Consider the following 17657-nt stretch of genomic DNA (forward strand, 5'->3'; position numbering starts at 1 on the left):
AGTGAAAGTCGCTCAGTCGTCTCTGACTGTTTGTGACCCCATGGACTATACCAGAATACTGGAGCAGGTAGCCTTTCCCTTCTCCAGGGGGTCTTCCCAACCCAGGGATTGAACCCAGGTCTCCCACATCACAGGCAGATTCTTTACCATCTGAGCCACAAGGGAAGCCCAAGAATACTGGAGTGGGTAGCCTATCCCTCGTCCAGTGGATCTTCCTGACCCAGGAATTGAACCAGGGTCTCCTGCACTGCAAGGCAGATTCTTTACCATCTGAGCTATCAGGGAAGCCCAAGTATTGGTGAGTTGTGGCCTAATTTTAAATAACCCAACATACATGTGATTGAAGTTTCCAAAGAAGAGAGGCAGTCAGACAGAAAACAATATTTTAAGAAATAATGACCATAATGCAGTCACTATGAAAAACAATTTAGAGGTTCCTCAAAAATTTAAAAACAGGATTATCATATGATCCAACAATCCTACTTTTAGGTATATATCCAAAAGAATTGAAAAGAGGATTTCAGGGGGTTATTTTTACACTGATGTTCATTGCACCATTGTCCAAAATGGCCAAGGAGTGGAAGGAAACTAAATGTCTATCAACAGATGAATGGCTAAAGAAAATATGGCATATACACATTCAGTCTTAAAAAGAAGAAAATCCTGTGATATGCTATCACATGGATAAACTTTGAGGACATTATGCTAAGAAAAATAAGCCAGTTAAAAGAGGAGAAATACTACATGATTCCACTTACATGAGGTATCTAAAATAGTCAACTCTTAAAAAGCAGGACGATGGTTTCCAGGGGTTAGAGGAAGGAGGATAGGACAGTTGTTGTTCAATGGAGATAGAGTTTCAGTTTTGCAGGATGAAAAATTTCTAGAGGTCTGTGGCACAGAAATGTGTATATACTCAGCACTACTATACTCTACATTTAAAAATGGTTACCATGGCAAATTTTATTTGCTGTTGACCACAATAAAAAAAGTGATTGTGAAAATAGTTGCATAACTCTGTAAATATCCTAAAAAGGATTAAATTGTACACTGTAAATAGGCAAATTGTATGATATTTGAATTATACAGAAAGAAAGCTATAAAAACAAGTTGAGGATATTTCACAACAATGACAGAGAATGAACATCCTACGTTCCTACAATTGTAGGAACAGTCCTACAACTACATGCAGTGTAACTAAATGAAAGAAGCCCCAAGTAAGGATACACTGCATAAAAACAAGCAAATGGCTCTGCTGTTAGAAATAAGGATGGTAGTTGCTTTGGGGGTCATGGAAAGATTAGTGACTAGAAGGGGCCATGAGGTGCCTTTTGGGTGCTGGTGATTTTCCATTTCTTGTACTGAGTGCTAGCTACATGTATGTGCTCTTTTTATGAAAATTCATTCAGCTGTACATTTCTGTATGGATTTTTGTGTGTCTGTTTTACCTCTATAAAAAAAGTTTTGAAAAGTGGAAGGGAAAAAATATAAGACATTCACAGGAAGTTATTACACAAACAAAAAGTAATGACCAGAAATTTTCCAAAGTTGATGAAAACTATAGACCTCATATCTAAGAAGAAGTTCAAAAAACTTTACACACAAGTAATATGAAGAAAACCACACCAAGGCACATCATAATCAAGTTGTTTAAAACCAGTGATAAAGAGAAAACCATTAAGTGCAGCCACAGGGCTAAAAGACACATTATATACAGAGAAATAACAACAAAACCAAAAAGGAAAGAACAGCAGCAGATTTCTTATCAGAAATAATGCAGAAGAGACAACAGTGGATCAGCATTTCTAAAGTACTGTTAACTCTAGAATTCTATACCCAGAAAAAGTATCTTTCAAAACTGAAGGCAAAATAAAGTCTTTCTATCAGTGGCCCCACACTGTGAAAATGTTTAAGACCTTTGGGTAGAAAGAAAATGACAGCAGATGCAAATAGGTTTATATACAAGGGCATGAAGAGCAGGGATGGCTCCATGGATGTGTGACCTGTGTAGCACAAAATCTGTGCTTCAAAGGTATCTCTGCTTGGCTAAATATCCTTCCACTATTGCCTTACATTTTAAAATAATTTTTGAATGAGACCCATATTTTCATATTTCACTGGAGCCTTCAACAATGAAGAATTAATAAGGGTCCTGATGAGGAATACTGTAGCCCATGGGAATGGGGAGCAAGGCTGGGATGCTGAGGTTGGTTTAGATCTGGGTAGTATGCTCAACATGGAATGTGGAAGGGTGGTGGTGGCTTCTTCAGAGGAAATTTGAAATGCTTCTATTTTAATCAGGAGAAGAGTGAATGAAATCAATGTGGGAAAATGAAGTCCACTAAAATAACTTTCTTAATGTAGAAATGTCTAGATGCTCAGAACATGATTTTCATTTTTGTATAGAGATGGGTCATTAATGGCTGTAATCAGAAGGTTTCAGTTATTCATGAAATCAATTTGTTGCTAAGTGTCTAGACTGTCTCTTCAGGGCCAAATGCCTTGTTTACTTTCTTTCTTTAAAAAAATTAATTAATTAATTAATTAATTTAACTTTACAATATTGTATTGGTTTTACCATACATTGACTTGACTCCACCATGAGTGTACATGTGTTCCCCATCCCTTGTTAACTTTCATTTGTGTGTGTCTGTGGTGTGTTTTCCAAGATCAACACTCAATAATGCTTATTCCATAATATTAACCCCGAGGCACTAAAAGATAGCAAGTTCTCTTTAAATCCAAAAGAAAAGCTATATTCCTTCCAAAGAAGTTTTAGTGTTTAAGCACATTTTATTGTGATATAACTTTATCTCAGTTTAGGCTCCAAAGTTGAGAGCAGCATGATAGGTGCAGATATGCTGAAAGAGAGTGGAATCAATAATACAAGCCTTAGCCCATCAGCCTTCAGGTCACATGGGAAAGGGCTAAAAATCACCTGAAAGTGAGTATTTATTTGGAAGAGGGTTGTTCATTTCATATAAGGAAGGGAGAAGGGTGCTTTTTCCAAAACTTGGGCCAGGCTTCCAGAGAATATATTGAAGAGCTTGCAGTTTATTTTATTTTTCAAAGCCTTTATTGAATCTGTTACAATATAACTTCTGTTTTATGTTTTGGTAATTTGGCTGTGAGGCATTGGGACCTTATCTCCTCTACCAGGGATCAAACTGGCACCCTGCGCATTGGAAGATGAGGTCTTAATCACTGGACTGGCAATGAAGTCCTAGAGCTTGCAATTCAGATACAGTGACTGGTGGTGGTGGGGAGAGTCCAGGGGCTTTACCTGATACATAAATGTCTGAAGAAGTCTGAAGCCCAGAGATCGTGTCTAGTTTGTTCTGAAGGCTTGTGAAGAGCTAGCTGTACTGACTATGAGTGTAAATTAAATGCTTAAATCCATAGATAATTTATAAAGTTTGCTCTACACTTGAATACTCATATCTAGTTATTTAGTTAAAGCCTTCGGCTTTGATTAAAGTTGTTAACATTTGAAGTGTTGACTGATGTAGCCTCCCTGGTGTGGAAATATGAATATTTCTCTCATTTATTAATGTCCTATAGTGAAAGCATAACCTTTTACTTAAAATAATTGTTTTGGAAATGGAATTATAATATTCTCCTCCCCATTCCTCCCCTGCAGTTTGTGAATTTGGTGATTATTCTTCTTGGTTGGGAGTATAAACAATCATTTGCATTTATCCAATACACACACACACAACCAAACACATTCATACTTACCCAGACAATGCAGAAAAACTTTAGGGAGTAAATTTAATTGCAGTTATAGTAATGAGAGTAGAGCAGAGAGGAGTGTGACTTTATAATTCTGATCATAAAATAAAAACATCAAAGCAAGTAATGAGTCTAAATTTAATGTTGAGAGGACTATATTTCTGTAGCATTTAAGGCAAGTAAAGTCAAGCTATTAAAGACTGAACACAAAATTAGAATGTTAACTTTGCAAATTTCTTAGTCTATCTCCAAGTGATTAGATTATCACAAAATTTCCCTAGGAAGGTAGAAATTGAATCAACAACACTGCAAAAGAAAAAACAAAAAAGAAATTTGACAGCCCTAAGCAAAAGTGATGTAAATATAGTTTCAGCAGCTATTAGGCAAGAAGCAAATGCTCTGCTAATCAATTTACTGTTACAGAAATAAGTCCAAATGATTTTCATGGGATGCATATGGGTATTGCTACCTTAATTATTTTATTTGCTTCTACCCAAAGGTATTTAAAACACAGCCAACTGCTGGATTTGGATTTTTAAAGCTATTCTTACACTTATGAACAGAGATTTAAGACTGCACTGAAACCTGAATTTTATCTTGTTCTTTCAGTGGGCATTTTTTTTTTATTATCAATATTGTAGAAGGTTATAAGTCTGGACTAGAATTATTTCCTTGGTAAAAAGTGAGAGATAAAACTAATGGGAAGAAATTACTCATAAATTCTACACTGATACTCACAAATGAATAAATTGGACCTTATTAATGTGCTTCATCTAATCAAAATCCCTTAAGTAGGTGCACAGTGATAAAAAATAAACATTGTTTTTCATAACTGCAATACTTTTTTGTTGTTGTTTAGGAAATGATGATTTTGTGGAGATTTTACAATTATCCATACATATTTCAGGCAGAAAATATGTAGCCTTTTTACTTAAAATTTCCACAAAGGCAGAGCTGTTGAGATTTTTAAATAGCAGTGGAAACTGTTGTGTAAACTTGGTAATAGTATATGCAAGACCTGAGTAAATTTTTGAGTGAAAAACCTCCACCAAATCATGTACTTACGCACTGCTAACTAGTTTGTAATTCTAACAAGCCTTTGGAGAGGACTATAATTCAGGCTAGAGATTCACCCAGCTGCCATCTGCAGAGGGACCCGTTTGCCTGACAATCTCTCTCAACATTGTCATACAACATAAAATATCAATACAAAAGTGAAAATAATATTAATGATGTTATTAATGGTCACGGCACACACAGAGGTAAAACAGCTATTGATGAAATATCAGCTTCTGAATACGAAGCATACATTAGAGATTGTAAAAACAGTTATTGGCAAAGACTTCATTTTCTAGATCTAGACACAGCATGGGCCTATAAAACTGGCAATACCTTATGTCTTAGTTTATGCTCGATTTCCACTGCTGACAATGCTGCTACTAACATATGAGATTTCCACTACTCTCCCCTATGCCTATACTTTGGGTAACTTTGTGACTAAAATCTTTATTAGGTTAGTTCCAATAACTTTTTTTTAAAGGCGTTAATGTGCTCCACCAAGAAAAAGACCTTGGGGGATTTTTGGAAAGATCACAATTTCAAATATATTTGCACTTTTCAAGTCACAACATTGTGTAGCTTTCATTTTCTCACGAACATACTTTGAATAAATTTATAAATACACTGAGAAAGTATTACTAGTTGTCTAATATCAAGTACAACATAATGTACTTGAGGGTTAGTCACTATGATTTAATGACGCTGAAGTTGTTTGTAATCACATCAACAGTCAGCTTTCTCATTCTTTGTTCTCCTCCCCTCTCAGCAGATCTCTACATCAAAGACAGCCTGCACATGCACTTCTCTCTCCATTCTACACAGAACAGCACTTATTGAAGCCACTGGGTTTCTTTAAAACTAGCCACTCATTACAAAGGTTCGGGATGCAACTTTCCTAAAAAGCTTTGCTCTTAACCAAAATGACTACACATTACTTTTGGGCTACAAAAGAATAAATTATGGATACTTAATACAGAATTACTGGGTCCAAATGTTATATACGAGATTATCTTATATTTGAATACCTTCCCTGACTAGTTGGAATAAATAAAAGTCTTGAGTTGGAGACCAGTAGAAAGCATTATAAGCCAGAAGGTACACATCATGCCTGTCTCTCATTTTAAAACCCAACAGCCCTAACCATCAAATGAAGTACACTTGCAGCAGCTCTAAAGGGCATAAAAATTTTGTTCTCTGATTTCCAAGTCTAAAGGTACAGGTGGTTTTTCTCCATAGTAAGTGTATTTATAGAATTAAATGACTTGCAAAGCCTCCTCATCAAGAGTGTGAACTTGCCCATACAATTGTCACAAACTTTACATTCTATCGGTTCACTGTAAGGAAAGTATACTGGGTTGGTGTTAGATGCAGATGTTGTACTCCAGGCCCGAGGAATTTGGCCTCAAGATCAAAAACATAGTGACCATGTTTTCTGATTCTGATACAATGCTTGTGACAGGCACTTCTCCCTAGATTGGAGTCAGACTGTATTACAGCAAATGTACCTACGGGGATAATGCTTAGAGTCAGTATGGGTGGAAAAAGGTTATTGTTCTGTCCCATTTCAAGAGTGGTTAGCCCTGTGGGTGTGGTTTAACACCCTGAGCCCTGGCATGGAACATGAGGCCTTGTGGCATCACTGCCCTGCAGTCACTGCGAGCACCCACGAGGTCTGGTCACAGTGACCGGAAGGGAATCCTCTGCTACACAGAGCACTGGGGAGAGTGTGGGTCCAAGCCTACACCCTAACTGTTAGCCCCAGTACTTGACTTCTCAGAGACGTGTAGTCTTGTTTTAATGATCCTTGCTTCAATGAAAACATTTGATAATAGAGTTCTATTGGAATCCATTCTTTTTCAGAGATTATTTCTAATATTAGGTGAGTGACTCATGAGCTATCTATAATAAGTATTCACTCTTCAGTGGGAAGTGATATTATTCAGAAGATGTTACATAGATATATTTATCATTGACAAGAAAGTGACTTACTGGAAGCATGTTTGTTTGATCTGTGGAAGAGCCCCGTTTACTAAATGGCTAAGAGTAGCCATGAGTGTCGAGTTCTCAGTGGAGAACTGAAATCTTCTTGATGCAACTGAAAAGCAAAACAGTCTCAGTTGCTTCCACTGCCACACAGACTAGCAACAAAATTAATCGGAAGCTTTTAGTCAGAAAGTGAGTTCCTTCTGAAATAATGAAAGCTTTTGTGAAAGGATAAGAACAGAAAGCTAAGGGTAGTTGATGGCACATTAGAAGAAGGAGCCAAGAATTTGTCCATTTAAAGTGATTTTTAAATTAAAGAAGGGTTTTTATAGATGTTCCAGAAAAGATATTAAAGACAGACTTTTTAAAAGCAAAGAATAATTAGTTACTACTAATTAACCATCATTTAAAAGAATTAATGACATACAGTGTAGGAGACTTGACTTTTGGAGGAAAAAATGCCATAAAGAGTAGAAGAGAGTGCTATTGAGCCGGAAGAAATTATTTGCTTTGTCTTTCATTTTGTGAATGCTTTTTTTCAGTTATAAGAATATAAAACTTAAGTCTAAGAAATTCTCTAAAAGATTAAATGATTTCTCATTTTTGAAATGTTCATGATGCCAAATAAAATATGAAAGCATGATGCTTATTCATCTTTTCAACTCTTTCATGCCTTTATACCATTAGAAATAAAATAACAGTAAAAACAAAATGAGAAAACTATCAGTATCAAAATCAGTTAAACAGATTTAGTTGATCTCTTTGGGCTCAAATACATGGCAACATTTGTTGGCCAGTTTTTACAGAAAATCTATGCCAAGTGTATGAATAAAACAAACAATTTAAAATTAGTTATAAGCCTTGGAAAATAAAATGTTGATATTACAGCAGCTTATATAATAACAAAAAGCAGCCTCTTCAAGTATATGGTTTATATATGTAGTTAAGGAATAGAGACAAACGTAACAGAGATAGAAAACTAAAAATGATGACTTTAGTCTTAAAAAATGAATAAGAGCAAAGAATAGAATGGGTGCTGATTTGTTATCATATCCATATCCTAAAGTGACAAAATTTCTTAAAATGGAAATCCCAAAGCTGCTTGGGAGGTTTCCTGAAATAATGTGAAACACCCTGAGAGTCCTCTTAGTCCCCCACTCCAAAACTTCAAAAGATAATGACTGTGGAGTTTGACTAGAATCAAGAGAGACATATATTCAAAACAGAAGGCATATCCATAAATCCTTGTTGGATGTCCAGCTATGAAGACAGAAACAACTACCCACCTATGGTAAGAATCATCAAGGGTTGATAAGGTGTCGTTAAGAGATCAACTTACGTTAATAAGTTCAACCTCCCAGATTTTTTTCAACAGGTCCATCGATGTGTAGCCGTTAATTAGAAAGGCTTTGGTGTAGTCACCTAGTTCAATGGAATCCAGCCACTCAGCCACAGACGTGGGATGATAGCCATCATGGCCGATGGGTCTCATCTGTAATTAGAAAATCACGTCAGGATTAATTTAAGGTGTTTACTTTGTGTTCCAACAACAGAATGCATCTTGGAAATTTATCTGATATGAAGCAACAGATCTTTCTGGATAAGAAAATGAGAAAACCCAAAATACTTGAGGCACAATTCTAAATCATTAATAATTTCACGCTGAATTAGTTTTCAAAAATGCACCCAGAAATTTCCAATTTAGCTGCTAAATCAGTTCCATATTTGAGAGATCTAAATATGTCAAACTTCTGTTGTGGACATTATTGGCATTCTGTTGGACGGAATTTAAAATGATGTCAGTCGAGCAGTTTTAAATTCAGTGCTGAAGGCACAGGAAACTGCACTCCCAAAATGTAGATGATAATTCTCATATGCACAACATCAAAGCATGTGAAAATACTGCATGACTCAAACATCCAAAGGAATTCATGCTTATGCAAGACATGTATTGTAGGTAGTGAAAACATGCTGGAGAAACATACTGCTGTGGTAAGCCAGTACAGAAGAGGCTTTTGAGTGTTTGAAGACCATGTGTTCTGCAGACTCTACAGTATGTTAGACATTAATAGAGAACTCGCTGGCAGACAGATTCCTATTTTTTTGTCAGCTATATACAGATTTTTTTTTTTTTTACTTTTTTAGGAGAACAAAGAAGTGTGACAGCAACATAATGTTTCTGAGTTTAAATTGGAGTGTGAAAGTAATTTTAAGCACAAGAAACTTCTGGCTTTACAATTTTGTATGGATTATTCTAGTTTTTTGGCTTTTATTTGAAATTTTAGTTGAATTTGCAGTTCTTGGTTTTTTAAGTAACTCACTTCTGACTTGTGCTGCTTTGCACGCCACACCTTACATCGAATACTTCACTTATTAAGGACAGCCAGCACCTCAACAACTTGATGTGGTCCTTCAGTGAAATTCAGGATGGGAATGGCAGAACTGGGAAAAATGCAACATAGATTTTCCGCTTCCTTTAGATTCAAGGAGATAAATATTAATGGAAATCTATAGGATTCTGATTGGCAAGCAGAGAAAAATTAGTCTGAGCATCAGGGATTCAGATTTTAATCTCAAACATGTTAGGCTTTCTGTCACTATGCAGTGTCCTCATTTTTGAAATTTTCCTCATTCCTTTTCTTTTGGAGGGAGGTGCAAAGTGTTTATTAGGGCAGAAGAGGGGCCAAAGAATGATGGAGCTTGATAAAGTCTCTATGAACCCACTGGAGCTCTGGCGCAGTTTAGGCTATTAGAGCATCCTGGGCATGGCAGATAGAAATGGGCCTTTGGGCCCCACCTCTCTGTTAGTGGATGTTGCTGTCCTGGGAGGAGATACTCTGGGGTGGGCTCTTTGCCATGCAGGCAGACCCTGGAGATGCTGACAGCTGGAGGTTGTCTGGTGACCACTCTCCCCAAAGCCTGGCAGGTCCTTACTTGAAGGGAGATACAGATGGTGCATGGCCATGTCTTCCAGAATAGCCGGGACCTTGATTCACCAAAGGCTAACTTGTTACTACATTTGGTTTTTGCCTTTCACTCTATACCCACTCACTCATTCACATGCACACAACATCTATATTTTAAATTTTAGATGAATTATTGGAAAGACATATCTCCTGGACCATTTGCAGACATCATGAAACTTTATCCCTGACGCTTTATTGGCATGTCCCAAGAACAAGGATGTTCTCCAACGTAGTCACAGTATCATCACCCCCAAGAAATCTAACATTGACAAAATGATGTTACCTAACATATAGTTGGAGAAGGCAATGGCACCCCACTCCAGGACTCTTGCCTGGAAAATCCCATGGGCGGAGGAGCCTGGTAGGCTGCAGTCCATAGGGGTCACAAAGAGTCAGACACAACTGAGTGACTTCACTTTCACGCATTGGAGAATGAAATGGCAACCCACTCCAGGGTTCTTGCCTGGAGAATCCCAGGGACGCGGGAGCCTGGTAGGCTGCCATCTATGGGGTCGCACAGAAACTGGACACGACTGAAGTAACTTAGCAGCAGCAGCAGCAGCAACATATAGTTAGTATTAGCATTCCCCCAAAGTACCCAAAATGTCCTGTGTAGCTGTTTTATTCTTTCCTAGACATGATCAAAGGTCAAGGCGATTATATTTTCAAGTACTTCTACCTTTCTTTCTCTTTTCTTCTTCTGGGATTATATTTACTACTTCGTTTTTAAGTTTCGTTTTCTCCTTTTCTCTTTCCTATTGTTCCACTCCCCAATCTGTTTTCCATTTCAAGGTTTAAATGTCCTCTGCCTTGACATTACCATGTAATTCATTATTTGCATTGGGGTCCAAACTGCATCAGATTTTTGTATTTCACTTTTACATTGCCTGACTCATTTTGGCTACTCATTAGATGTTTGTTCATATAACACTTAACTCAGTGTTTATTATACAGCAGTTACAAATATAAATGACAACTCAGGATTTGCAAAATGATGTTTACCAGCAGTTGCAAATAACTGGATGTTATCTATGTGTAAAATTGGCAACTAGGACCCAAAAGCAGAGGCTCAAAGGTATCAAATACTTTCACATTCTACAGAGAATTAAAAAAATACTGGGGCTAGAGGCATTTTCCAGGACTTATTAGGAGGTGGCTGAACCAACTCTGCTACCCTGAATAATCACCCCAGCCTCAGGAAACTCCCTGGCTGTCCCAGTTAATACAAGGAAATAACTAGAAAAAAGAGAAGAAGGAATGGAGAGAGAATCATTAGGTTTGAAATTAATAGCTTGCCAGGGAGGTCTTTCTGCTAGCCATCTGAGAAGCTGCCCACACCAGCTGTGATACCAGGTACAAGCTTGGAGCGTCTAGATGCATCAAGCTGAGGTAGAGTCTTATGTCCCACCCCAGAGAACTGTGCAGTAGGGTCTTCATAGGTCACCCCAGGTATTCACACACCATTCCTTTGAGAGAACACCCAGTGGCCACCTGCCACACAGAGGTTGTTAATGGTCAGCAGTAGTCAAAGGTCTGATGGGAAACCCACCAGACCTCTGCAAAGCAAACCCAATTAACTATAAAGAAGTATGCCTTCCCCCAAGTCACTCCTTCTTTAGCATTAGGGAATTTAGAGTCAGAAAAGAGAGAGGTACCAGTCCCTTGGGGGAAGACTAAATTGGGGTGGGGGTTGGAGAAGAAAATAAAAATGGACGCTTAAATGGATAGGAACTGAATTTTTAATATTATATAACTGTAAAACTATTGGATGTATATGATGTGAGATTGGATGTATGGATGTGAGAGCTGGGCTATAAAGAAAGCTGAGCACCGAAGCATTGATGCTTTTGAACTGTGGTGTTGGAGAAGCCTCTTGAGAGTCCCTTGGACTGCAAGGAGATCCAACCAGCCCATCCTAAAGGAAATCAGTCCTGAATATTCATTGGAAGGACTGATGCTGAAGCTGAAACTCCAATACTTTGATCATCTGATGCAAAGAACTGACTCATCTGAAAAGATCCTGATGCTGGGAAAGATTGAAGGTGGGAGGAGAAGGGGACGACAGAGGATGAGATGGTTGGATGGCATCAACCACTCAATGGACGTGAGTTTGAGTAAACTCTGGGAGTTGGTGTTGGACAGGGAGGCCTAGTGTACTGCGGTCCATGGTGTCGCAAAGAGTCAGACACGAATGAGCAACTGAACGGAACTGAACTGAAAGCTATTGGATATATCTGAGATAACACTAAAAATAGTAAAGAGAGAATCAACTGAGCTTGATTGAAGGCAGGATTGGAAAAAAAAAAAGTCCCATCAGTTTCTGCAAACTGCTCAGAAATCTGGTTACTCCTATGAGACAAGTTCTCCCGACCAACCTTAAGGAGGCAAGTGGGGAGGGGAGGGAAACAGTCAGTGGAAAGATGAGAGGTGGGGCAGGCTGTGGGGCAGGGCCACAGAGCAAGTGTGAAGAGAACCCGGGAATGAGTACATTGATGTGTACGGGGCAGCATTCATTCAGTCACTCACTCGTTAAACATTTAGCCCATGCCTATTCTGATGAATGTTGTAGAAGAGCAGGAAACAAAACAAGTTATAGTCTCTCCCTCATAGAAATTATAACCCTATTTAAAAAATATGCGAGCAGATGACCAATAAATTATGAAGGCTCTGCACACCTGAAGAAAGGAAGCTATTAGTGCTGAAAGAAGTTACAAAATTAACTTGACACGTATTTAATGATATGCAGAATGGTTACTGTGCTGCACAATTATTTCCTTCAAAGCAATTCTCCCATCTGTTCCCTCACTTCTGTTCTTCCTGCCACTGCTCTGTGTAGGTCCTTATTGGTGCTTATAAAACCAATGCAATAGTCTTCCACTTGGCCTCCCACCTTTTTGATCCAGCTTATACTATGATGCTACATCAGTCTCCAGGCTCTTAAGTCAACCCTTGCACAAAATCCTATAGAAGCTCCTTCTTGATAAAAGCCCAAATGTCCTTTTCCAGCATTCTAGGACAACTGAGACCAAGTACAGAGTTATCTTTTCAACCTCATCTCATACTACTCTGCTGTATGTAAACTCACACATATAATTAAACACATCAGTTTGTCTAAACAGTATGCTAAATTGCTAGCCATTCCATGAACATGAACTGTGTGCAAGACACATTCATGTCTTTGCAAATATCATTTTCCGTGTTTTCCATGGAATTTCCATGCATGCATTTCCATGCATTCCATGCAGAATGATTTCTGCCTTTATTTCTGCAGTGTTTCTCTAGGACTGGCTTCTTGAGCTCTAAGATACAAATTTCCAACTGTTTGTAAAATATCTCATATAGATGTCCTATAGTATCACCAACACAAGCAAAATGTGTTTCCTTTGGCTCACAAGTGCCCTCCCTCTGCCTTCCCCAACTAAGTCAATGGGGAGCATCACACCATATGCAGTTCCATGTGTGACAGTCCACGGGGTCGCAAAGAGTCAGACACGACTGGGTGACTGAACCACAACTGCACACCATCGCCCAAGTAGAGGCTTAGGAGTCATCTTTCTCTTTTCCATTTTACCTCATATCTAATTAGGCCAACAAGTCTTCTGCATTTGATTTACAAAGTGTTTTTCAATTCAATTCTCTTCTTCCAAAATGAACTTTGGAATGTGACAGCAGTATCTACTGCCGTATTGTAAGGATCATAAGACACAAGGTATGCATGCTGCCTAGCGCAGTTTTGAATATATGTCTTCAACAACTTAGTTTCCTTCCCTCCTTAGTGCCCTAAATTAGGCCCATGCTTATTTTGAAACTGTATATGTTGAGTCTTTTGGCTGCTAATCTTTTCAACTTCCAATCAAAATTCTTCTTTCCTCTTGCACTGCTTCCTTTTCTTTTCTACCTTGTTTTAGAAAGAGTTTATGTCTGCTAACCTCTTTATACCCTCCTTTCCACAGTTGACAGGTCCCTCAAGTTGATTGAATCATTTCTAATTCTCTGCTTTCTTCCTGGATGAGAATTATACCTCTGTGCCCCTTGCCAAGGAATCTGCATTGAATCCTGCTATAGCTGGACTTACTACTCCATCCCATTGATGTTGGCTGTGTACTTTCTTGGCCAGTGGAACAGGCAGAAGTATCAGTGTGGCGGTCTCTAGATGAGGCCTCTGCACTCCTGTGATCCAATTATCCTATTGCATTCCTATACTCTATTATAAGAGAAACAAGTGCTGAGTAGTTACACAACTGCTAGCCCTACGAGAAAGATGAAGACTTGTGGAGCAGACCTAAATCTAGGCTGAAGCTTGGAGTCTACCCGAGCTCTCTGGAGCGTGGGTGAGTCCACCTGAAGTTAGCTGAATCATGAGGAAGAAAAAATATACATATATTTTGTTGCTATAAACCACTGATATTTTGACATAGAGGGGAACATGGACTAATAAAGTCACTGTTTATTTCAAAACTCTTGGTGTTTGTATTAGTCTGGGTTCTCCAGAGAGACAGGATCAATAGGCTGTGTATATACACACGCATGCGTCTGAAATCTGGCAAGTGTCAAATCTGCAGGGCAGGCTAGAGACTCAGGGAAGAATTTGCAGCTCAAACTTGAAGGCAGCCTGGAGAAGAATTCCTTTGACTTCTTTGGGGGACCTCAGTGTTTTTCTCTGATTGGATAAAGTTCATCCACATTAAAGGGTAATCTGCTTTACTCAAAGTCTACTGATTTAAATGCTAATTTCACCTAAAAAATACCTTCAGAGTGACACCTAGACTGGTGTTTGACCAAATATCTGGGTACTGTGGCCTAACCAAGTCAACATATAAAATATTCCAAACTCTTTAATTTATGAATTCACTGGCAAATGACTGAGAGAGACTTGGAAAGCTAAGTTAACATGAGCATCCTGTCCAAGCTGTGTGACTCTCATCTAGTAAACATCAGTGTACTGTATTTTCACTAATCTTAAACTAAGTAACTCTTTATTTTATGAGTACGATTGTTGGGGCATAATCTACTGTATTTCTAGTATATTTCTACACTTTTGCTCACACCGTTTCCTCTGTCAGGAATACTATTTTCCCCTGTTCTCTGTTGAAATTCTATCCATTCTTAAAAGATCCTGTTCAAATGCTGCCTCTTTTATGATGCCTTCTCCAATGCTATCCTTACTCCCAAGTCAAAACTAATCATACCTTCTACCAGGTTTCTGTAGTAATTTGCACAAAATTCTATTATAGCTCTATTAAAGTTTGATTTCTATTATAGTTAGAGAGGTGAGTATCTGTCTTAGTTAGACTGTCAACCTCCTGGTAAAGAAACAAGGTCTTAGCCACTTTTGTAGTCTCTCATGTGCCCAGCAGAGCATCTTATATATGGCAGCCATTTGCTAAAGGTTTACTAAAATGCCTTTTCCTTCTCCAGGGGATCTTCCTGACCCAGGGATTGAACCTGGGTCTCCTGCATTGCAGGCAGATTCTTTACCAACTGAGTCACTAGGGAAGCCCAATTTAATGAACACGTGAGGACAAAAGGACAAATTAATTTTAGTGGCATGGCATCCATTTGTGGGGAGATGTGTACTTTGTACTACATATTATACAAATGAGGCTTCCTGTTATGGCCTAACTTAATGTTTACAAGTATTTAAAACTATTAAATACCAAGGACCAGTTCTAGGGAGTATGCTGTGTAGTATGCCGTATGGGTCTCCTAGATGGTGCAATGGTAAAGAATCTGCCTGCCAGTGCAAGAGATGCCAGAGACATGGGTTCGATCCCTGGGTCTGGAAGATCCCCTGGAGTAGGAAATGGCATTCCACTCCAGAATTCTTGCCTGGAAAATTCCATGGACAGAGGAGCTTGGCAGGCTATAGTCCCTGGGGTCACAAAGAGTTGGACATGACTGAGCACACACAGCACATGCCATATTGCAAAACGCACTGGGCTTTGTTTCTGTAGCTGGCAGTCTTGACTATACCATTATTAGTTGTATAACCATGGGCAAGTTACTTCACCTCTAGGCTTCAGTGCTCTCATCTATAAAATAAAGGTGTTAGATCAATAATCTCAAAGTTCCCTTTTAGTTTCTAAATCTTACAACTGTATAATTTGTATATTAATATCAAATTAGTGTCATAGTTATTTATCCAGTAAAGAGGAAAGAAACCTAAAGGCAGAAGGAAAAAAATGCAGTACAAGATGGGACATGGATAGAGGAGCCTGGCGGGCTACAGTTGCTGGGGTTGCAAAGAGCGACTAACACTTTCAATTTCATAGGACATTTAGGCTAGAGTCAGATGTCAGCCACACTTTTTTCTTGAGTGCGCCCACAAGGAGCATGGTGACTGCTTTCTCAGATTAGCAGTGGTGATACTCTTTTCTCAGCAGGCTCATCTGGCAGGACAAGGATAGATAGCTCGAGGGGCTTCCAGGCCCGCCGTACTGTGAACATGAATGGGCGTCAGGCACAGTCTGTAATCTGAGAGGCAGAGTGGTGAGCAGGCATGATAACAGGTTCTCAACAAGGCAATACTATTCAACTAGTTGAATCCCAAAGTCTGGGGGAAACCTAAGCTGGAATAGCAATCAGAGACAGCAGGGAAGAAAGCTTGTCTCAGGAAAATGAGGATATCTTGGTACATTGCATCAAAGATCTTCCTTGTTGCTCATGATGTCTTGTTGATTCTCTGCAAATGGGCACTGACTGTCCTCCAGGAGCCTCTTAAAGCAAACTTGGCCTCAGAGGGAACACGCTGTTAACATCACAAGCCACAAAGCAGGCAGAGATCACTGACCCTAGGACAGTGCTCTGCAGTGTCCTAGGGCTTCAAGGGGGCCATTATAAGACAGCTAAACAGCTGAGGTTCTAAAACTGCCTGGTCTACTTCAGTTGAATAACTCATATTTTAAGTGTCTTACATAGGTAAGAAGAAAGAAAGCTTAAAAAAGAAATATTTGAAAACCACTGACCCAGAAGGTTTTTGTAAGATCACATGATCACTATAGCTTTATTTTATCTTAATATGTTACTTTTATTTGAAATATTCTGGGCTTGTCACATATGCATGGACATACATATATATTTATTGTCTGTCATCCTTTCTGCCTGAGACCAGCTTTGTCTGTTCAGACAAGGATACTACCTTATAAACTGATAGAGCCACAAGATGAAAAATATAAAAGAGGAAGGCAACAAAAATAGAAAAAGGAAATAAAAATAAGAAAAAATGGAATTACATTGTAATAGATTTGGGATTAAATTTAAAAAATAGTTCTCAATTCAACAAGTTATGAAGCTGGCATTATGACACTGGCATGGTAATTAGATCAAGAGAATAAGGAACTTAAAAAATTCAATAACAAATTTGGCCGATATTTTTATGTCTGAGAGTGTTACAAAATTGAGACCCATTGTTGTCCATCAAAAACTATTCTCTCTTCTTCCACAGTAATGAGGCTTCAATTAGGCTCATACCTACTTAACTAGATATGTGATACAGTAGCTTTTCTTCTGGTTGCTTCTATGAGAATACATTTGAGCCTATGGGATGCCACTGAAAGTGTTAATGTAACTTCAGATCACCTTTATCCTAAAAGATTCTTTGCTCTAGAGTTTCCTTTTTTGGGGTCGGGGGCAGGTCTTCTCTTGAGCTGAAACACCTGTGTTGACAGCCTAGCTTTGGTCCCATGGGCAAAACAATACTATAGAGTTTGGGAAATGTTCCTCACATCTTAATGTACATAAGAATCATATGGGAGACCTTAACCTTCAGGTTCTAAGTCAACAGGTTGAAGGGAGACTGAGATTCTGCATGTCCAACAGGCTCCCTGGCAATGCTGACATTGTCAATCTGTGGACCACACTTTAAACAGTAGTACTTTAGAGGATGATAGAACAAGAGATGGAAGGTCCTGGGTCCTG

General features: G+C 38.6%; 1 protein-coding gene across 12 annotated transcripts in view; it reads right to left on the minus strand.

The window, feature by feature from the left end:
• Nucleotides 1-17657, minus strand: part of ANKS1B (ankyrin repeat and sterile alpha motif domain containing 1B) — a 1154742-nt gene that overhangs the window by 318791 nt on the left and 818294 nt on the right. For all 12 annotated transcript variants that reach the window (XM_019961140.2, XM_070789581.1, XM_070789585.1 and 9 more), the window contains one exon: nt 8114-8266. In XM_019961140.2, coding sequence (XP_019816699.2) covers nt 8114-8266 — 153 coding nt within the window. The remainder of the gene's footprint in view (nt 1-8113; nt 8267-17657) is intronic.

The sequence above is a fragment of the Bos indicus genome, chromosome 5 (assembly GCF_029378745.1).
Source record: "Bos indicus isolate NIAB-ARS_2022 breed Sahiwal x Tharparkar chromosome 5, NIAB-ARS_B.indTharparkar_mat_pri_1.0, whole genome shotgun sequence".
Classification (NCBI taxonomy): Eukaryota; Metazoa; Chordata; class Mammalia; order Artiodactyla; family Bovidae; genus Bos; species Bos indicus.